Below are 22,466 nucleotides of genomic sequence, written 5' to 3' on the forward strand. Positions count from 1 at the left end.
GAGGAGGAGGAGGAGAGGAGGAGGAGGAGGAGGAGGAGGAGGAGAGGAGAGGAGGAGGAGTCGTCTGCCAATATCTTCCCCGTACCGATCAGAGGCTTCATTCAGGGTCCTCTTCCACCTACCAGTGGATAACCTGCAGTTCTTCCACCGTCCAGCAGAGGGAGTTGTGTTGCGAAGGCGGCCGCCTCCCACCTTGCAGAAGACAATACTACTAGCAGACGCATTCCCTGTCCAATTGAGGGGAAGAGAGGTAGCAGGTGGAAAATGTGTCCTGATTAAGGAATTCAGGCCTCATTCCTAGAGCGCTGAAGTTGTGTGTATTGTGTATGTTTGCGAATGACAGACTTCAGATGGCTAAATGATTTCCTGGAATGAAATGCAAAAACAGTTTATTTGCTGTGGTTTTGTCCTAGCGATTCACTATGGAAATGAGTAGCTATTCCAGGCATTTTGTGGGGGTTTCTCCCCATCTTCCTGAGTCTGTAGTAGGTATAAAATCCAAGTTCAATTTAAAAAAAGTTTCTTGTCAACCAAAGGTTCTTGATCAAAAGCCCCAGGGATGTGCCGAGATAGTTTCCCCGGTCACAGTTGCTGTCCCAGCGGGGGTTGTTGTCAGAGTGCTGGTCCGGCTGGAGGAGGTGGGCAGGGAAGAGCCCCAAAGCCGTGAAACAGAGAGAACAGCAGGATTATTGCCCCGACAAGTATAGCACCAGTTATCCTGGTGGCAGCAGGGCTTTCTAGATTTCATTTATAGCAAAACCATTTTTGACCCTCACCCTAAAGTCTTTCGAAACCCAATTTCTGAGACTATTGATTGGTAATCTAGGCTCTAATTGCTCTTCACGGTGCCTTGACCTGAACCCAGATCATCTCTGTGCATGTGTGTAGATTGACTTTTCCTTTCCCTGCATCCTGGCCGAAGTCGACATCAGGAGAAGTCGGCAGAATCATATTCCATTTGGCAGAGTGGTTGGTTTTCCGAAGGAGAAGCCACAGGAGGCGGAAATGGGTCTTTCGATACTTCTCGGGAGTTTCAGAAAAATGGTCAATTTCTTGCCGCCTCCTCCCTCCTCTCCCCGTGCCTCGCCATGAGTTGGGGGAGTACAGTGCTTTGCACACAGTGAGAGCTCAATAAATACAAATGAATGAAATATAATATTTATAAACTATATTATCTCATCCCCAATGAGCGCTTACTATATGCAGAGCACTGTACTAAGCACTTGTTAGTGCTAGGCCCTTGGGGGATATTCAGAAGTAAAGTAAAAGATGGAAGGTGATGGGGGAGACAGTAAACCTAAATCGCCCATTGTAGGGCCATTCTGGTCTGTGGCCTTTTGTTTTCTGTGGGTTTCCTTCTGTGAGAAGGAGGTGAAAAGGGAAGCGGGGCTTGGCTCCTCCATTCTGGTATGTTGCTACGGAAGATCAAACAGTTGACCGATGGCGGGTGCGAGGAAAGCTCCGTTCAACTTCCCTAGCTCGGAAGCTTGGATGTTTGTTGACTACTGACGTGTACTGAGCACCTCTCCTCCTTCAATTAACTGGAAGTATAAACTGGACGCCAGCCCAGTCTGCCGAAAAATTTAATCCCTGAGTGCAATTTGCAATTTGTTTGTCTTGGAAAGAAGCTCTTGGACTGATCCATCAATCAACCAGTGGTATTTATTGAGCACTTCCCGGGGGCAGAACACTGAGTACTTGGGAGAATACTGTACAACACAGTTGGTAGACACGTTCCCTGCCCACGACTAGTTTACAGTCTGGAGTCATTAATATAAATATATAATTTATACATATAAATTCACATATTGGGGCATGGTCTAGTGTCCACAGCATGGTCTTGGGATTCAGAGGATGTGGGTTCTTATCCCGGCTCCACCACTTGTCTGCTGTGTGGCCTTGGGCAAGTCACTTCACTTCTCTGCGCCTGTAAAATAGAGATTAAGACCGTGAGTCCCATGTGGGACAGGACTGCGTCCAACCTGATTACCTTGTTTCTACCCCAGTGGTTAGAACAGTGCTCGGCACATAGTAAGTGCTTAATAAATATTATTATTATTATTATTATAAATCAATCAGTGGCACTTTTCTGACCGCTTTCTGTGTGCACAGCACATACTAAGTGCTTGGGAGAGTAAAGCACAACAGATTAGGTCTTTTAGTTCTTGATTTAAGCATGGACCTGTTTCTAATCCATGGGATTTTTTTTTTCCTCCAAGGTGCAGATTCCCTCTACAGGAATAGCTTCAGTTTCAGTGATGAGAAGTTAAACTCACCCATAGTCTCCACTCCAACAACACTCTCACCAACGACCGTTCCTTGGAAAGGTAAATTGGACCGGTGTTCTTTCGATCCAATCGCACCTTCCTCAGGGCTGAATCACCACCCCCCACCCCCCGGGTCCCAGGGCTGGACCATGTTGTGGGAACCTCTCCCACTCACTTAATACGGTGCTTTGCACACAGTAGGCACTCAATAAATATGATCGACTCATCCCTTATACTATGCCCGACACCCAACCCTCAGCTCCTGACCAAAAACTGAGCCTGCCTGACTTGCTCACGGGGACAGGAAGAGGTGATTCGTTCATTCATTCATTGGCATATTTATTAAGTGCTTAGTGGGTGCAGAGCACTGTAGTAAGTGCTTGGGAAAGTGCCATGCAGCAATGAAGAGGGACAACCCCTGCCTACAGTGAGCTCACAGGCTAGAGGCGGGGAGACAGGCATCAATGCAAATAGACATCAGTAAAAACAAATAAAATGACAGGAGATATATATATATATATATCTGTTCCATATAGACAGGGGATGACCTGACTCTAGTTTAACCCAGAGCTTGGCATGTAATAATGATGATAATAATAATAATAAGTGCTTAAATCCACATTTATTGCCACAGATTTGAAAGAACAAGAAAATCTTCAGAGTGGGTTATGTTTCAGTAAATCGGTGTAATTACAAACACATGTAATATATATATATATAGGGCGCATATATATATATATAGGGCGCATATATATATATATATATAGGGCTTTCTCAGGCTGCTAGTCTCTTGACTGCCCCGAAAATAGGGTGGAGCCACTTAAAGAGGCAGGATCGCTTTTAATAGAGAGTCAGGCCAGGCCCAGGCAGACAATAGGTCTCCCTCGGCAGATTGCCGTTCCCTCCGGGTTCGGCTGGACGGTGTCAGGAGGTCAGTGGGAAGAGCTGTAAATTATTATTATTATTATGGCATTTGTTAAGTGCTTACTATGTGCCAAGGCTGGGTATAAGCACTGGGTAGACACAAGGTGATCAGATTGTCCCACACGGGGTTCACAGTCTTAATCCCCATTTTACAGATGTAGTAATTGAGGCTCAGAAGTTCAGTGAGTTTGCCCAAGGGCACAGAGCAGACAGGTGGTGGAGCCGGGATTAGAACCTGCGTCCTCTCACTCCCAAACCCGTGTTCTTGCCACTAGGCCATGCTGAGTACTCCCGATTGGTTAAAAGCTCACATCCGGGGGCTCGTATCTATCCCGGCCCTTAGTACAGGACCTGGCTCGTAGTAAACGCTTAACAAGTACTAGTAGACAAAAGGGGCACCACCCACCCTCCCCCAGCTCTGGACGGTATTCCCTTTGAATGCAAAATGCAGCAGCCAGGGATCCAAAAGTGAAGTTCCTTAAGCATATTCATTATTCTCCCACATCACACTGAAATGGCTGTTGGGCAAGTCAAGTAATTAAAGTTATTACCTGCAGGGAAGGTGATGTAATGGGAATCGGAGTAATAACTTGCCTTGCGTGAATATTACGTGTGTTTGTAATTTCACAGATTTACTCAAACAACCCACTCCTAAGACTTATCTTGTTCTTTGAAATCTGTGGCAATAATTGTGGATTTGTTAAGCACTTATTATTATTATCATTATTACGTGCCAAGCTCGTAAGCTCTAATGAAAATGGGGATTGAGACTGTGAGCCTCACGTGGGACAGGGACTGTGTCCAACCCGATTTACCTGTATCCACCCCAGTGCTAAGTACAGTGTCTGGCACATAGTAAGCGCTTAACAAATACCATTATTTTCATTATAAAGGAAGCGGTAGTCACGATCCCTGCCCTGAAGGAGCTTGCAATGTAATGGAGGGAATAAAGTCCAGGAAACACCTGAAAAGAACAGAAACTCACCTAGGTGCTTAATAAATCCAACTGATCAACTTGGATTTGCGGTCTGTGTGAATGCCAACTTGACCCCTCCCCTGTTTTACAGCCAAGCTTGGAGACACAAAAGAATTAGAAGACTTTATTGCTGATCTTGACAGAGCATTAGCAAGTAAGTGCCTGCCTCCTGTTAAAGACAACAAACACCTGAATGACAAGACCAGTTACTGATCCCGGGGGAGGAAATCTTGGGCCCGTTCTTTAATAGCCTCCTTAAGCCTCACTTGATATTTATCTTTCGAAACCTCTGTGAGTCTTACAATATTGTGAAACCAGAACGAGGCGTTATTTAGTCTCCTAATGAGAAATCGGATTGAAAACCCTGGTTAGGAGGAAGGCTGCCTTGTTTATGGGGTCATATCGTGACAATTAATATAAGGTGGCAGAACGTGAAAGCGTTCTGAGAAAATAAAAGCGCAATCCTAATGCACGGTTTGGCTCCGAGAAGTAGCACGGCTTAGTGGACAGAACGTGGGCCGGGGAGTCAGAAGGCCGTGGATACTTATCCTGGCTCTTCCATTTAATAATAATAATAATAATGATGGAATTTGCTAAGCATGCCAGACACTGTTCTAAGCACTGGGGTGGATACAAGCAAATTGGATTGGACACAGTCCCTGTCTCGCGTGGGGCTCACGGTCTCAATCCCCCTTTTACAGATGGGGGAATTAAGGCCCAGTGAAGTGACTTGCCCAAGGTCACATAATAGACAAGTGGCGGAGCCGGGACTAGAATAGGACCTGACTCCCAGGCCTTAGCTCTCTATCCACTATCCGTGGTCCATTTCTTTACTGGGAGACCTTGGGCAAGTCGTTTCCCTTCTGGGTCTCAGTTACTTTGTAAAATGGGATTAAGAGTGTGAGCCCTATGTGGGACAGGGACAGTGTCCAATTTGATTAGGTTGTAATAAAAATAATAATAAAATTTATGGTACTTGTTTAAAGCGCTTACTGTGCGCCGAGCACTGTTCTAAGCGCTGGAGTAGATACAAGGTAATCAGGTTGGCCCATGTGGGGCTCACGGTCTTCATCCCCATTTGACAGACGAGGTAACTGGGGCGCAGGGAAGTTAAGTGATTTACCCAAGGCCATACAGCAGCCAAGTGGTGGAGCCGAAATTAGAACCCATGACCTACCCCAGGGCTTGGTACACTGCCTAGCACATAGTAAGCGCTTAATTATTATTTCGGCCATCATTTCTGTTATAACAGATGTTTCCATTATGAAGTTTGGAGAGCATACAGTGCCAGAATAGGGGAACGTGATTTTCCTGCTACATGGGAGTGGGTGGGGGACAGACCTAGTGGAGACCTTGTTATCGGTCCTTAATTAGCATTTCTGAAGAAATCAGTTTCAAGCCTTTAAAATCACTCCTTTAGGAGGAACGGATTTTAAGTAATGCAAAGCCCTTCCAAGGAGGTGCTAACGAGCACTGCATGGTGTCAGGTAAACTCTTGGAAAGAGCGACTAGTGAAATAGTCTCCAGTTTTAAATTTGTAAAGCTTTGGAATCAGATTTTTAATTCCTCTCTCCCTGTCTGTCTCTCTTCTGTCTCTGCCTCAGCAGGCTCTGTGCTTTCTGACCGCATTGTGGCTCTGCCAGGACTGTGTCCTGGCTAATCCCAGCTTTTAGAACAGTGCTTGGCACGTAGTAAGCGCTTAACAAATGCCATCATTATTATTGATGCATCCGGGACTCTCTGGCAGCCAGCTTTAGTCTGGAATGCATCTCCGACTTTGTCTCGTCTTTCACAAATCCTTCCTGAATTTCGCCCGGTGTACGATTTCAGTAGTTTCCCAACCATCTTCCCCCTGACTCTATTTCCCACTGAAAAAATGGTCAAAACTTGATTTTTTGGAAAACACAGGTTTTGCAGAAATGCAGCTACCATGACATAGGAGAAATGTCTGCTTAATCAATTTAACCACCAGTGGTATTTGAGTGCTTACTTTGCAGAATACTGTACTGATCATGAGGGGAGTAATAATTTTGGTATTTTGTTAAGTGTTTATTGTGTCTGGCACTGTACTAAGCGCTGGGGTGCATACAAACAAACCGAGTTGGACACAGTCCCTGTCCCACATGCGGCTGACCGTCTCAAACCCCGTTTTACGGATGAGCTAACTGAAGCCCAGAGAAGGGAAGTGACTTGCCCAAGGTCACACAGCAAGCTGGGATTAGAGCCCATGCTCTTCTGACTCCCAGGCCCGGCTCTAACCACCACAGTGCAATACAACAGAATTAATAGACATGATCCCTGCCCACAAGGAACTCTCCTTATCATTCCAGATTCCTGGCCTAGGAGTCAGGGGACCTGGGTTTTAATCTCAACTCTACCACACACCTGCTGTGTGACTTTGGGCAAAACACTTAACTTCTCTGTGCCTCGGTTCCCTCATCTGCAAACTGGGGATTTAATGTCTGTTCTCCTTCCTACTTAAAATGTAGGATTCTTTTATCTATTCCTGTGCTGGACTACAGCACAGTACTTGACACTTGACACAGAGTATCTGCTTAACAAATATGACTATTATTCAGTGGTATTTATTGAGTGCCTACTGTGTGCAGAGCAGTGTACTTAGCGCTTGGAATGTACAATTCGGCAACAGCCAGAGACAATCCCTGCCCAACAATGGGCTCACAGTCTAAATGGGGTTAGCCTGTTATTATTATATTACTATGTGCAAAGGTGACCTGCTTGAGTAGAGACTGTAGTGCATAGGTGATACTGAAGGGAGGGGTGAATTACGGGGAGATACGAGAGATTAATTGGGGAAGTCTTCTTGGAGGAGATATGTTTTTAATAAGGCCCTGAAAATGGGGAGGGTGGTGGGCTGTAAGCTGTGAAGGGGAGGGACGATGTGGGCAAGAACTTTTATTAATCGCTTTGGGCACCTTGTTCTTTTCGCTCCTAAAGCCACCAATGAATGACCTCTTTTAAAATTTTAATATGGTACGTGTTACGCGCTTACTGTGTGCCAGGCACACTGCACCAAGCGCTAAGGTAGATTCTATATCAGGTTGGATAGAGTCCTTGTCCCACATGGGGCTTATGGTCTAGATTGGTTTTTCACATGAGGTAACTGAGTCACGGAATAGTGAAGTGTCTTGCTGAAGTTCACACACAGCGGATAAAAGGCAGAACTGGTATTAGAACCCAGGTCCTCTGACTCCCAGACCTCTTCTCCTTTTATCGGACCAAACTGCTGCCTGTAAATCGAGTCTAAAGGGCATTGGATTCTGTGCTGATCTCCTTGACACACCCTGATTTTGATATAGTGGACCACTTCCTCCTTCAGGCCTCAGATTTGCTATTAACGTCCTCTTAGTTCTCCAACCATTCCCTCTTGGTTCTAATCAATCAATTGTATTTATCGAGCGCTCACTGTGTGCATGTGGAGACTGTCATGTGAGATAGACTATGCCCAACCTTGCATCTACCCTAGTGCTTAGAACAGTGCCTGGCCCATTGTAAGTACTTAACAAATACCACCATTATTATTACGACTACTACTACTAACGGTGGTATTTGTTATGCCCGGGCTCTTTCCACTAAGCCACGCTGCTTGGATTGGCCACCTGTGAAATGTCCTCTGGGTAAGTACAGGCTTGGCCATAAACTCTCCTGTTTCCTAATTCCAGGTATGTGAATCCAGGAGCCATTCCCAGCCATTCGGGACATTCCTCGAGGGGGAAGCTTCCGAAGCCACGGAGGTCCCCGGGAAACCAGCCACGAGCAAGGGCGGCCGGAGACGACAGGGAGGCGGTTACATTCCTGTGATTCTGTGGTTCCTCAGATTCTCCTCAACATCGGTGAAATTGACATCTTTTCCCCGTGCAGCAAACTAAATCAGATAGCTTACTGGGCCAATGTTTGGTTGCTTTAAAGCGTAGTTTAATGCAATTGTAAATGCTTGTAGCCGGGAATTTATTTGTAATTTCAAATAGTTGGAAACAGTAAGGATGCTTTCCCCTTTCGTAATATATTTTTATATTCAAATAAACTTGGAAATAGCATCTTCAGTTTGTAAAATTTGTAAAATATTTTGTTTTTCTTTCCCGTCCTAGCAGCGCTCTTCGCAGAGGTCCCCTTTTCAAGTTGGATGGTGGGGTGAGCAGATGGGGGGCTGGGGAGGGTGGGGGAGAAAAAAATTGGCAAGAGAGGGAGAGTTCCAGAGAGTCAGAGACAGGAGCCAGAAATCCTGGGCTTTGGGACCAAACTGAGGCTGGGGAAACGATCGCTGGCCGGGTAATAACGATAACTGTGTTATTTGTTAATCTCTTACGACGTGGCAGGCACTGTACTCAATTCTGAGGTGAAGACATGCAAATCGGGTCGGACACGGTCCCTGTCCCACATGGGGCTCACGGTCTCAATCCCCGTTTTACAGGTAAGGCAAATGAGGCCCAGTGAAGTGACTCACCCAAGGTCACCCAGCAGACAAGTGGCGGAGCTGGGATTAGAACCCAGGACCTTCTGACTCTCCACTACGCCCTACTGCTTTTGGGTAAGACATCCAGATGTTAATATGACGCCCAGAAATCCTTATTTTAAGAGGGTGTAGAGTCGGAGGGTGTGGCCCAGGCTGACCCTGGACCAGAGAAGTGGCTTAGCGGATAGAGCCCGGACCTGGGAGTCAGAAGGACCTGGGCTCGAATCCCGGCTCCACCGCTTGTCTGCCGTGTGACTTCGGGCAAGTCGGTTAGCTTCTCTGCCGCCTCAGTTACCTCGTCGGCAAGGGTGGTAATGTAGCCAACTTCAATCGAATCGATCAATGATAATTATTGTGCCGAGCACTGCACTTAGAAGAGTACTGTAACAGAGTTGTTAGACACAAGCCCTGTTCGCAAGGAGTTTACAGTCTGCAGGGGAGACAGACAAATTCAATTTTAGGTAGGGGAAATAGAGAATATAAGGATAGGTACCTAAGTATCGTCCCCCTCAGGGTCACCCCTGGAGAGTTTCCAGTCCTCTACCAGTCTCGGCTACGGGAGGGAGTCAAGCAGAGGCCTGACCATTCCATCCCTAGCTCGGGCAGCGGCTAGTGAGTGGCAGACAATCAGCTACAAGTTCAAACTCACCTGTGCTGGGCAGCAGCGGCGCGGGAGAAGAGTCGAGGGCGGAGACTCAAGTTGACCGTGCGGAAGGTGGCGATGGTAAACCACGTCGGGGTTTTTTTAATCAGGAAAAGTCTGCCGTTACACTACCGGAACGATTGCAGATGGAGAGCGGCGCGTTCTGGGAGGGCTGTGGTGTCGCTACGGGTCGGAAACGACTCGAAGGCATAAGACAAGGCAAGAGTTAAGTATTGTGGGTCTGGGGTGGGGTAGATGTCAAAGTACTGTAATGGAGAAGGCCGGTGAAGGCGAGATGAGGCATTACAGCGGATTGAGTTTAAGGGTCTGGCGGCACATCCCCGTGGAGGTTTCGCCATTAGGGGCGATGGTCATTTCTTCACTTTTCCAGATCGCCATCTACTGTGGATGTTGTGGCTCATTCTGAGCGGTTGGCCTAGGTGTGGCTGTAGGCCGCTCAGACTGAGGATGTGGATGTGAGGGTCGTTTCTGCTTTCCCTACCCCGTAGCCTCAGCCCGGGATTAGATTGGAAAGATTGGATAGAGCCCGGGCCTGGGACTCGGAAGCCCTGGCTTCTAGTCCCGGCTCTGCCACATTTGTTTGATCTTGGGCAAGTTATTTTACTTCTGTGCCTTAGTTACCTCTGTAAAATGGGGATTAAATCCTACTCCCTCCCACTTAGACCACGAACCCCATGTGGGATGGGGACCATGTCCAACCTGATCAGCTCTCCCTGGGTGGTGACTGAGTCTACCAAACTCTGTTCTATTGCTATAAGCGTACTCTCCCAAGCGTGCTGCACACAGTAAGCGCTCAATCATTATGATTGATTGACCAACTTGTGTTTACCCCAGCACTTTGAATATTAAGTGTTTAACACGTTCCATAATAACAATCATGATTACATTGAGCGGTCCCGTGCCCACGCCAGCCTAATCACACCAGAGCCTGACAGCTCAGCCGGTCATTTCTCACATCAGTCATCTCCGCTTTCTCTACTTACGGACGCCAGTTGAAACTTCCCCGTCTCCCTTCTTGCCAGAGTAGGAGAGAGAAAACCAAAAAAAAAAAAAAAGGGAAACAGCCTGTCTTCTGTTAACGAAACGGGCCCCGATTAAATGGTATCCGACGCCCTTGGTTATTTGAAAAGAGTCCGGCTCTTGGCTCTCTCGAGGTGGCGGCTGGATTTGATAAACCTGGGGAAGAGGCCATGTCCACCCACCCCTGCCCATCTGATTCACTCGGGTCTGTCCCCCGGGATCCACACAAATTCCCTTCTCTGGAAAAGGCCCGCTGACTTCCTGCCCAGCCTTGCCCTGCCCTGCCTTGGACCTCATGGGTAAAAAGGCCGCCTTGTCTCCCAAGTACAGCCTGTTCCCCGGCAAACTCTGTTTCGGGAACCTTCCTGCTAGCAAGCTAATGAAGTAGGAAAGGTTATTCTTTCTGTGTTCTCTGCAAGGGAGGTCCCAGCCTGGTGCCCACGTAACGCCTGTGACTCAGTCTCCGGCCTGCTCTTCCCGCCCTCCGCCCCCACTGGGAGGGGTGATGCTCCAGGTCCCGAAGAGGGCAGGAGTGGGAGGCCGGGGATTGTGGGTGCAGCTGTGCAAACACTGAGGGGGCTTCAGAAAAGCCCAGGCCGCTCCCCTCTCCCGCCTCCCCCCCCCACCATCTCTCCCCACTTTCCAGAACAAGGAAGACACGTCTCGATTGTGTGGAGGAGGCTGGAGCCGCCTGTGTTTTCACTCAGCTGCTTCCTGTCCGCTCTCTCCGGCTCCAGGGGTATTGTCTCGGTGGAGGGACAGGACGGTCTCCGAGACAGTGCTGGGTATTTGTGCCAGAACCGTAATGACTTTACAACATTTCCCTTTTACCCGACAGTATTGTGTGTGTGTATGTGCATGGCAAAATAAGAGGTTCAGCCCAGTCGAAAAACTGGTGTTTACTGAGCTTCCAAAAAGAATACAGTGTATTGGCTCCAGGGGCCTGGTGAGATGGAGTCTCCGGATATGGAGCCTATCCACATCCTCTTGAGGACTGGTTGTGTTTTGACTTGTGAAATCATTCTGCTGCTTTTAATGAGGACTAGAGGAAGGGGAGGGGGAAGCAGGGAGAAGGAAAAAATGAGAAAGGAAATGGAGAGAGAAAAGAGAGGAGGGGTGAGGGAGTGTAAAGAGAAGAAAGGGAGAGAATGGAGAGGGGAAAAGGAATGGAGAAAGAGGGAGACAGTGGAGAGAGAGAGAAGGGAGGAAGAGTTGAGAGAAAAGAGGGGCATAGAGTGGAGACAGAGTAGGAGGGGAAGTGGAGAAGGAAAGAGAGAATTTGAGGGGGTCCCAAAAGTGAAATGCCTCCATGTCATAAGGAATCATTTGACCTGTGCCTACAAAATTCATTTTCAAGTTTTATGGTAATTTTGTGGTTTCAGATGCCAGCTCATAACTGATGGCAAAACAGATGCAATTTCTGGGATGTCGATGAGGCTGTTCACCGCACTTTGATCCGCCCAGATGGGAGGTCTCAAATGCCAAAATGGTACTTGGAACCAATACTGACAACATAGCCCAGTCGGGGGTGGGGGACGTTCTGGATTCACCCAAGCTTTTCCCTTGACTCTGCCTGGGCCCTTGTCCTGCCACTGTGGGGCTGGAGTGGCTGCAGAGAGCTCTCTCTGTCCATCTCCTCTAGCCTTGTGGGCATTAGCAAGCAGACCTTTCCGGAGGGAGCTCAGCACTGGGAGCGCAGCACGGCCCAGCCCGGGACACCAGGATCTCCACTCCTGGAAAGCGTGAGCAACTGTGCTCCTTTCCCCACCCCAGTGAACCTTGAGGCTGCAGAGAAAAATCTCATTGTGGGCAGGGAATGCATCTTATTGTTGTGTTGTAATCTCGCCAGCACTTAGTACAGTGCTGTGCGCACGGTAAGTGCTCAGTAAATACTACTAAATAGAGAAGCAGCATGGACAGAGCACGGGTCTGGGAGAAAGGTCATAGGTTCGAATGCCGGCTCCGCTTCTGGGAATGCGTCTGCTATATTGTTATATTGTACTCTCACAAGTGCTTAGTACAGTGCTTTGCACACAGTAAGCGCTCAATAAATTCAATTGACCGAGTGCCTTGAAGCACTGGCCCCAGCAGACATAAGATGGAAGGGGAAGACGTGCGCTGCTGAATGGATCTGCTTCGAGTTCAATCGTTTAATTAGGATTTAGGGTTGTGTGCCCCGTGGGGGACATGGACTGTGTCCAACCTGGTTAAATTGTAGCTACCTCAGTGCTTAGTACAGTGCCTGGCACATAGCAAGCACTTAACAAAAGCCATTTAAAAAACAAAAGGGCTGTAATGAGGAAAGTGCCATCGAGGAGCTTGCTGTGGCTGGGGGTCCCCTCTAGACTGTAGGCTTGTTGTGGGCAGGGAACGTGTCCGTTATGTTGTTACACTGTCCTCTCCCAAACACTCGGTACAGTGCTCTGCACCGAGTAAGTGCTTATAAATAGGATCGATTGATTTCTGCGGAGACGGACAACATCCACAGAGCTGCCTTTGGCTTCGGGATAGAGGGTTTTCTTCCTTTAAAGAATAAGGAGAGAGAGTTCTCTTACTGAGGTTAGGCAACTCCATATGTTCCTCATTTCAGTGCCTTCTGTGAAAACGATTAGGGTTCTGAGCTTTTAAATGACTAATCCACTAGCAGGGAGAGGAAGGTGGCCTGATGGAAACTTCCAATGGCCCCAAGGACTGTGGGTGGGATTTCTGACAGTGTTCTTGATTCCCTAGGTAGATGGGGTGTTTCCGGGGGCTTTCGTCCCACTCGCCAGTCCTCGTTTGAGGATCGAAAGGGGGGTGTTGGATGCTGTTGAGCGCTGCTGAGGCAGAGGAATTAGAAACCATGTTTGGGGCTGTTGGGGCTTCGCCCAGTCCTCTTGGGGGCCGGCGGATGTGGGACAGCCTCGTCCGCCACAGAAACAGACTGATCTTCCTTCTGGAGGGACGAGTGGTCCCTGATGATCCGGGCAGTAGAGTGAAGTATGGACCGGGGTGGAGAGAGACAGGAGGCCGATGCAGTAATTAAGGCAGGATAAGATAAATGCTCGGATTAAGGTGGCTGTAGTTTGGATGGAGATGAAGGCCGGATTTTAGTGATTCGTGAAGGTTGAAATGATAGGATCTAGTGAGAGACTGAATATGTGGGTTGAATGAGAGAGGTGAGTTGAGGATAAATAACACCCAGGTGGTGGGCTTGTGAGACAGGGAAGATTGTGGTGGTGTCTACAGTGCCGGGAGAGACACGGGGAGGACAGGGTTTGGGTGGGAAGACAAAAAGTTCTTTTTTCTTCGCAGCAGCAGTAAATTCTGTTTTAGGATGTTTGTGTGCTCTCTTCTCTAAAGCTTCTAGTTTAAGTGACTTCTTCCGGATTTAAGCTTCAACAGCCGGAAATGGATCTGAGAATCTATTCTGGGACATCCATTCTGCTGGGAAGCTCAGATCCTACTGGTCTGTGCATTTCGCATCTATTCACTGGCAGCCTCGCTTCACCTGACAAAAGCAGGCTGAGTGGGGGCCTTTAACCAAAAGCCTTCGAACAGGGAGGCGGGATTTACATGGCGGCAGAGGGGCGGTGCTCCGCTGCCCGGTTTCACTACCGGCCAAGGAAGCTCCCGATGCATGCTTTATGACTCTGCTCAGTTGAAGAGTCTCCTGAAATAAGAGAGCAGCCTGGCTCAGTGGAAGGAGCATGGGCTTAGGAGTCAGAGGTCATGGGTTCCAATCCCGGTGCCACTTGTCAGCTGTGTGACTTGGGGCAAGTGCCTTAACTTCTCTGTGTCTCCACAAAATGGGGATTAAGATTGTAAGCCCCATGTGGGACAACCTGATTACCTTGTATCTCCCTCAGTGCTTAGAAGAGTGCTTGGCACATAGTAAGCGCTTAACAAATACCATTATTATTATTTTTGAAATAGCCTAATATAAGATTGTTTCTAGGTGGACACGATGTTCCCTCTGCCCCCAAAATGGTTTAAATAAGTATTTTGCTTCACTTTATGCCCACAGCTCATGAGCAGCCAAAGGCCACAGGCTCTGCTCTGTTTTAACCTTACGAAACACTTACATTCTAAAACGAATCAAGCTAAAACAGAGACTTTCTCTGTTTAAAGGTTAAACCTCCAGACTCCATTTTGTCTCAAAAAAGAGCGTCGACTCATTCTCAATTTGAGACTTTTGCTTGGCAGGCAATTTTTTTTCTTCCAGAGAATTTCTGTTGTCCAGGATTTAACAACTGAAAAAACAATCACGCACTGTTCATACAACATTCTTGGGAGGCAGGATTTTTCAGGTTTTTTTATTCTAACTTTCACCGTGGGGATCAGCAGATTCTTTAATCGTGTTTCCTCGAGGCAGCGACCTTGTACAGTGAAAGGCAACACTGCTGCTCTGCTCAAGAGAAAAAAAAATCTCCTCACCCGCAAATACTATTTTCCACACCTTTCGTCGTCTGTACCCCACTGAATCTCCATTTTTCCAGAGGAGGAAACGGAGGCACAGAGAAGTCAAGTGACTTGCCCAAGGTCACACAGTGGGCAAGTGATGGAGGCAGGATTAGTACTCACGTCCTCGATCTCTCGGGCCCGGCTTCTTTCCACTAGGATAGGCTGCCTCCACCGGCCATGAGCCTCCGAAACTATCCCGTGATACTTTTGGAAAACGTTGGCCGTTTTCGACTGTGCATCCGAGACGTACCCCAGTTCCAGAAGTGGACATCTGCTGCACCTGCTCTCCTCTGCTGCTGTAGCCACAGAACTTTGTTCTCTGCAGTCCATGTTTTCTTCTGATTGATTTCCCTTTGTGTGGCTCGGCTCTGTCGTCCTCTTACGAGGTTCCACCTTGTTTACTGTTTCATCCTTCTTTCCGCGTGCCAGTCCCCCCGGATTGTGCGGCCCTCCGGGTCCGGGATTCCATCCAATTCCACCTCCTCCGCCCCGGGCACTCTTTCCCAGCCTTTAGGACAACGCTGGGCACGCAGGAGAAAAGGTTGAGGTGGAGGTGACCTAGTGGAAAGAGGCTCGGGTGGAGAATCAGGAGACCTGGGTTCTAATCCCAGCTTCACCACCTGCCTGCTGGGTGACTTGACTTCTCTGTGCGTTAGCTTCCTCCTTTGTAAAATGGGAATAAAAGATCCATTCTTCCTTGTCCTTAGACTGGGAACCCCATGTAGGACAGAATCTGGGTCTCATCTGCATATATTATATCTATCCAAGTGCTTAGTAGAGTGCTTGGCACAGAGTAAGCACTTAATAAATACCACAATTCTTCTTTTCTTCTTCTTCTCCTTATTATCACGGCAGGAAGAATGGAGTTTTTTCCCACTGGACAAAGGGCAAGCTGGATGATAAGTCTGGATTCTAGAACCCATTTTGTTTGCTCTGCGTAACCATGTGCCACCCCTGTGGGCTCTCTCTGGTAGTGAGAGCTATTAAAATCAAAACGAAGTTAATCGGGTCAGAAACTGCCTTTCTACTCTTACTCCGCCAAATGCAAGTAAAATAAGATGTTGTAACTTGAACCCCACTAAGTCTGTCTCCTCCTTACTCAATTTTTAATAAATCAGAAGGGGTGAATGGCAAACTCAACCCCAGTAACTATGCCATATTGCTGCTTTTTAGATTTTGATTAGAGAGATCATTTTTCAAGGGATTTGAGAACGTAAATATTAAAGTGTTTGTCATTCCAGAATGACAATTCCTCTTGTCTTAGTAGTCAGACTTCCTTTCAGGGCAGTCTTTCCTTTGGTTTTAACTTCATTCGGCACTCGTCGTTAGGCTAACTGGTACAGAAAGGGCACTACTTAGACATTCGACAACATAGTAGATGTGAAGATCTGTTGCAAAATCTGGGGAATTTCCTTGGTGTCCATGGCAACAAAAGAGCGCCCTGCTGGGAGAGTTCTCTGAAGCCTGAAATTCAGATTGGAAAAGAAAATTACCATTGCAAATTCTCTCCTTCCCCAGTCTCCATCCAGCCAGTGTGTCCTCAGAGTTCCTCGAGAACCGAAGTTTTTCCTTCTCAGTGCCTTCCCCAATGCCACCATTCAGCTCTGGGGCTAAGACGGGGCTTGGGAAAGCAGAAGTTGGAGGAATACTCAAAGGGCGCTTCCACAGAGGGGCCTCTTCAGGAAGACAATCGACCTCTTTCAAAGATCCCCATTCATTTATGATCGTCATTGTTTGGTACTGAAACATTTCGGCTGAGATTTGGGTACCAGAAAAGGCATTAGCTAGGGATCGAAGGGTAACTAGGGTCTCCATGATGCTAAGGTTTGCCCGGGGTGAATTCTCACAGCTTTGAACTCATTCACCAGGCCAGTCTCCCCAGGGAATCATACGGCCATAAATCCCAAACCGTTCCTGCTGTTTGCTTTTATATGCCATCTATCACCATAGTTTCTTTGCACACCTCATTTCTGCCGTGCACGGAACTCAAGCAATGCAGGCGTATCGCCTGTAATGCCGACTCAGCAGCAGCTGCGGTCACGCCACAGAATATGGAATCCCCATGGCACAGCTCTGTACTGTGCGGCACAGTTCTACACTTTGAGAGGAACATTTCTGGGAGTTGCCATTTCAGGGAGAAACTGTGCTTGAGTGGGCTGGTTCAATAAAAACTGTCTATAACATTGTCACGTGAGTCCTCCCAATTTGCCACCTATAAAGTCCTCACTTAACTGTACTTCCTTGAAGCCCCACACCTAATCCCAACCCACGGGCTTAAAATACACAGCAGTTCATTTCAATCGAATGTTGCCTATTGGTTGTGAAAGTGACTCTGGCACTTCAAATTTCTTCCTGGTTCTTCACCGCAGCCCCCACAAATGGCAGATGGGAAAAACCTGAATTTCCAGGTAAGAAAACCACGCGGTCTCTCACTAACTCACGCGTCAACACCTATTGCCTTCGTGCCGGCCGTGAAAGTGACTTGGGGCACTTAAATTTTTTCTGGGATCTCCACCCCAGCCCCAGCTAATCACAGCTGGGCTAACTTGGAATTTCCGGGGAAGAAAACCATCTGGCCTCTCACCGATTAGCACATTTCTGCTTACTGCCCTTCCGTACCTTGCTGCTTGGTCCCCTAAGGATCCGATGAATATGGCGAAGGCATTCACTTGAGGGTTGATTGTCAGGACTTGGGCAAACCTCGCAGGACGAATGCCGTAGCGCTCCAGGTTCGCATCACTCAGGACAATGACGAAGTACTCGTCGGCCTCTTCCTTGGCGATCTCTTTGATGGCATGCTCAGCCCCTTCCAGAGTATGGTCGCCGCTCATGCAGAACTGGGCGTGGGCGTGCATGATCTGGCAGCGGGAGACACGACAAAGTGGCATTAGAACTTGGAGAAATGGTAATGGTTTCAATAGTAATAATAATAATTGATATTTTTTAAGTTCTTACTATGTGCTAAGTACTGCTCGAAGCACTGAGGAAGCTACATGCTAACCAGGTTGGACACCATCCCTGTCGCACAGGGGGCTCACAGTCTTCATCCCCATTTTCCAGATAAGGGAACTGAGGCCCAGAGAAGTGAAGCGACTTGCCCAAGGTCACACAGCAGACATGTGGCAGAGCCGGGATTAGAACCCAGGTTCTTCTGACTCCCAGGCCCGCGGTCTAATCAAGTTGCTTCTCTGGGGTATTCTGTCCCAGTGCCTCGAACAGCATTCTGCACAACACAACCACTCAATCTCCAAGGGCTCCTTCCCCTCTGCCTTCAAACATGCCCACGTCTCCCCCATCCTAAAAAAACCCGCTCTTGACCCCACTTCCCCCTCCAGTTATCGTCCTATCTCCCTACTACCCTTCCTTTCCAAAATCCTAGAACGAGTCGTCTACAATCGATGCCTAGAATTCCTTAACTCCCATTCTCTCCTAGACCCCCTCCAATCTGGCTTCCGTCCCCTCCACTCTACCGAGACTGCTCTCTCTAAGGTCACCCATGACCTCCTTCTTGCCAAATCCAATGGCTCCTACTCCATTCTGATCCTCCTTGACCTCTCTGCTGCCTTTGACACTGTCGACCGTCCCCTCCTCCTCCATACCTTATCTCACCTTGGCTTCACGGACTCTGTCCTCTCCTGGTTCTCCTCTTACCTCTCTGGCCGATCATTCTCAGTCTCCTACGCCGGAGCCTCCTCCCCCTCCCATCCTTTAACTGTTGGAGTTCCTCAAGGGTCAGTTCTTGGCCCTCTTCTGTTCTCCATTTACACTCACTCCCTCGGTGAACTCATCCGCTCTCACGGCTTTGACTACCATCTCTACGCAGATGACACGCAGATCTACATCTCCGCCCCTGTCCTCTCCCCCTCCCTTCAGGCTCGCATCTCCTCCCGCCTCCGGGACGTCTCCACCTGGATGTCGGCCCGCCACCTAAAACTCAACATGAGCAAGACTGAGCTCCTCATCTTCCCTCCCAAACCCGGTCCGCTCCCAGACTTCTCCATCACCGTGGATGGCACGACCATCCTTCCCGTCCCGCAGGCCCGCAATCTCGGTGTCATCCTTGACTCGTCCCTCTCGTTCAGCCCACACATCCTATCCGTTACCGAGACCTGCCGGTTTCACCTCTACAATATCGCCAAGATCCGCCCTTTCCTCTCCACCCAAACGGCTACCTTACTATTACGGGCTCTCGTTATATCCCGGCTAGACTACTGTGTCAGCCTTCTCTCTGACCTCCCTTCCTCCTCTCTCGCCCCGCTCCGGTCTATTCTTCACTCCGCTGCCCGGCTCATCTTCCTGCAGAAACGATCTGGGCATGTCACTCCCCTTCTTAAACAACTCCAGTGGTTGCCCATCGACCTCCGCTCCAAACAAAAACTCCTCACTCTAGGCTTCAAGGCTCTCCATCACCTTGCCCCTTCCTACCTCTCCTCCCTTCTCTCTTTCTACCGCCCACCCCGCACGCTCCGCTCCTCTGCCGCCCACCTCCTCGCCGTCCCTCGGTCTCGCCCATCCCGCCGTCGACTCCTGGGTCACGTCCTCCCGCGGTCCCGGAACGCCCTCCCTCCTCACCTCCGCCAAACTGATTCTCTTTCCCTCTTCAAAACCTTACTTAAAAATCACCTCCTCCAAGAGGCGTTCCCAGACTGAGCTCCTCTTCCCCCTCTACTCCCTCTGCCGTCCCCCCTTTACCTCTCCGCAGCTAAAGCCTCATTTTCCCCTTTTCCCTCTGCTCCTCCACCTCTCCCTTCCCATCCCCACAGCACTGTACTCGTCCGCTCAACTGTATATATTTTCGTTACCCTATTTATTTTGTTAATGAATTGTACATCGCCTTGATTCTATTTAGTTGCCATTGTTTTTACGAGATGTTCTTCCCCTTGACGCTGTTTAGTGCCATTGTTCTTGTCTGGCCGTCTCCCCCGATTAGACCGTAAGCCCGTCAAACGGCAGGGACTGTCTCTATCTGTTGCCGACTTGTTCATCCCAAGCGCTTAGTACAGTGCTCTGCACATAGTAAGCGCTCAATAAATACTATTGAATGAATGAATGAATGCTTAATAAAGGACTATTACTGTTATATAATCTACTCATTTTTAACACATTCTTAAAAACCAGTGTTCAAGATAGACGCCCCAAAACATTCGAGCAAAAATGACAGCCCCTGGCCCTATCTCACAGGAGTCCTGGGACCCACCCAGTGATGTGCCCTTCCACCCCCCACCCCAAGTGCCTCCACCACCGCCCCCGTTGCTGGGGAGGAGCCCCATCCTGGGACAGGCAGGAGGCAGAGCCGACGCGCCCCGGCAACGACCGGAAAGCGGCCGGAAGGCTGGACCGCTAGGACTCGGCGTGGCCTATCTGGGGGCAAGGAGCCTGAAAACTCACGCTAACTGCAATAGGCTGCCCTGCACTGCAGCTCTTCATATCGCTTGGGAATTCCCCGAGTTTGCCTTTCTCATTAGCACGTTGCTTTCTTCCCTGTCTGCCTGCTGCTCATCTTCCTCACTTTCAGAGTGTGAGCTTTGTGTGAAGCAAGGGCTGGATCTCTATTACTATCCTGGAATCTTTCCCCAGTCCTGCAAGCTCGCGGTGGGCAGGGAATGTGTCTGTTTATTGTGGTATTGTACTCTCCCAGGGGCTTAGTACAGTGCTCTGCACATAGCACTCAATAAATACAACTGACTGATGGGCCTTACTGCACGGTCAGTGGTTAATAAATGCCAAAATGATGATGATGATAATTTGGTGTTAGCATGTAATGTGGTTCCCACAGGTCAGTATTACTAGAGAAACAGTGCCTAGATTTTAGTTTGGGTTTGCCCAATGAACATTATAGATCACCTGTCAGGGCCAGAAAATTTAGTGAGAAAACTTAACTTACTAAAACTTACGTGGGACAGGTAACTGATTAACTCATATCTACAGAGCAGTGCTAGACATAACAGTAAGCGCTTAAAAAAAACCCTAAAAAAAAGATACCGGCCTCACACTTCCAGAGCTATCTGCTATGCCGATTTACCTTCAGAATCTCTAGTCTTTGCTTATTGTCCTTGGGAATCTTATTCTCCGGAACCAAGTCGATGTTGTAGCCGTCTCCGGAGTGCCCAAAGATGTCATACTGCGTACAAATGAACAAAACAAACTATTAGAGACAGACGATCCCGCTGAAGCAGTGTTTCAAGATGGTTCACTCCCCCAAAAGTAACTGACAGAAGGCAGTGAAGCAGAGTGCGCTGGAAGTAAAACAAACTTTAGTCCAGTTCTTTTAGTTCCTGCCATGCTAAACATGCCAGGCACTGTACTAAGCGCTGGGGCGGATATGAGCAAATCAGGATGGACACAGTCCCTGCCCCATCTGGGGTTCACAATCTTAATCCCCATTTTATAGATGAAGGAACTGAGGCCCAGGTCACACAGCAGACAAGTGGCGGAGTTGGGATCAGAACCCAAGATCTTCTGACTCCCAGGCCTGTGCTCTGTCCACTGGGCCATGCTGCTTGTAAGGCAAAGCTACGTAAACTGTCTCAGGGAACTCCTAGCCCTTCAGGCACTTAAAGAGCTTTACTTTCTGTATTAGGAAGTGTGCTCAGGCATTCAGTGCTTAGAACAGTGCTTGGCACATAGTAAGCACTTAAATACCATCATTATTATTTAAGGCTGTGGAGACACAAGGGTGATAAACTGGATCAGCAAAGGAGAAAGAAGCTCAGACAAAGGAAAAAGAAGCCCCATGGACCCCATTTCCCGGGTGCTGTTCTGTTTACAGGCACCCTTTGTCTTTTCTCCTTACATCTGTAGGGCACTTTTAATTTTCCTAAACATTTTCACAGAGTTTATCCCCTTCTGTCCTCACGAAGACCCTGGGAAGCAGGGTGAGCAGGTATTATTATCCCCATTTTACAGACGACGAACCTGGCACAGAGAGGTTAAATGATTCACTTGAGGTGACACAGCGGGCAAGTGGCAAAGCTCTGAGGAGCAGCCTGGTGTAGTGGATAGGGCGTGGGCCAGGGAGTCATGGGTTCTAATCCCGGTTCCACCACTTGTAAATTGTGTGGCCTTGGGCAAGTCACAACTTCTCAGGGCCACAGTTCCCTCAACTGTAAATTGGGGATTAAGGCTGTGAGTCCGATGTGAAACAGCTTGTATCTACCCCAGAGGTTAGACAGTGCCTGGCATATAGGAACTGCTTAACAAATACCATCATTATTATTATTAATATTATTATCCTCTCTGACTCCCTGAGTTCCTCACTTTGCGCTGCACCACACAGCTGTCTGCTTCTGCTCCTTGCTTCAAGATTCAGCGTGTCTTCTCCCTTTGCCTCAGTCTCAAAATATCTAGAACCCACCTTGGAGGAAGACAAGGAAACAATGATATGGAGACAAGTGGGACCGTTCTTTTATACTTACCACATAACGGCTTTTCCATTTTTTGCCATTCCTTACTTTTTCTACGAGACCTCTGCCACTGAGTATCTACCACTACTGGCTATTGTGGTGAATTCATTTTCCAGTAAGTCTGGAGGAACAATTTGAGGTGTCTGAGAGGTTCTCCCTCTGAAGAGACCGATATCTTGCTCCCTCCTTTCCGACCACTAATCCTCCTAGAAAGATCCTAACCAGTCGACTGGAACTCAAATAGAAGCAACTAGGAAGTTTCCTTGGGATTAGCAATTGTTTCACTTGGCACATC

The 22,466-nt window shown here is 48.4% G+C and overlaps 2 protein-coding genes across 2 annotated transcripts in view; one reads left to right on the forward strand and one right to left on the reverse strand.

Moving 5' to 3' along the window:
- RGCC (regulator of cell cycle) overlaps positions 1 to 8,241 on the forward strand; it is a 12,045-nt gene extending 3,804 nt beyond the window's left edge. Inside the window, exons 3-5 of the mRNA XM_029047737.2 lie at positions 2,220 to 2,327; positions 4,259 to 4,321; positions 7,851 to 8,241. Coding sequence (XP_028903570.1) covers positions 2,220 to 2,327; positions 4,259 to 4,321; positions 7,851 to 7,858 — 179 coding nt within the window. The 3' untranslated portion in view covers positions 7,859 to 8,241. The remainder of the gene's footprint in view (positions 1 to 2,219; positions 2,328 to 4,258; positions 4,322 to 7,850) is intronic.
- Positions 8,242 to 14,593: 6,352 nt separating this feature from the next.
- VWA8 (von Willebrand factor A domain containing 8) overlaps positions 14,594 to 22,466 on the reverse strand; it is a 165,614-nt gene continuing 157,741 nt past the window's right edge. Inside the window, exons 43-45 of the mRNA XM_029047902.2 lie at positions 20,791 to 20,889; positions 17,388 to 17,626; positions 14,594 to 16,232 (exon numbers count right to left, since the gene is read on the reverse strand). Coding sequence (XP_028903735.1) covers positions 16,124 to 16,232; positions 17,388 to 17,626; positions 20,791 to 20,889 — 447 coding nt within the window. The 3' untranslated portion in view covers positions 14,594 to 16,123. The remainder of the gene's footprint in view (positions 16,233 to 17,387; positions 17,627 to 20,790; positions 20,890 to 22,466) is intronic.

The sequence above is a fragment of the Ornithorhynchus anatinus genome, chromosome 20 (genome assembly GCF_004115215.2).
Source record: "Ornithorhynchus anatinus isolate Pmale09 chromosome 20, mOrnAna1.pri.v4, whole genome shotgun sequence".
In the NCBI taxonomy this organism is placed as follows: Eukaryota; Metazoa; Chordata; class Mammalia; order Monotremata; family Ornithorhynchidae; genus Ornithorhynchus; species Ornithorhynchus anatinus.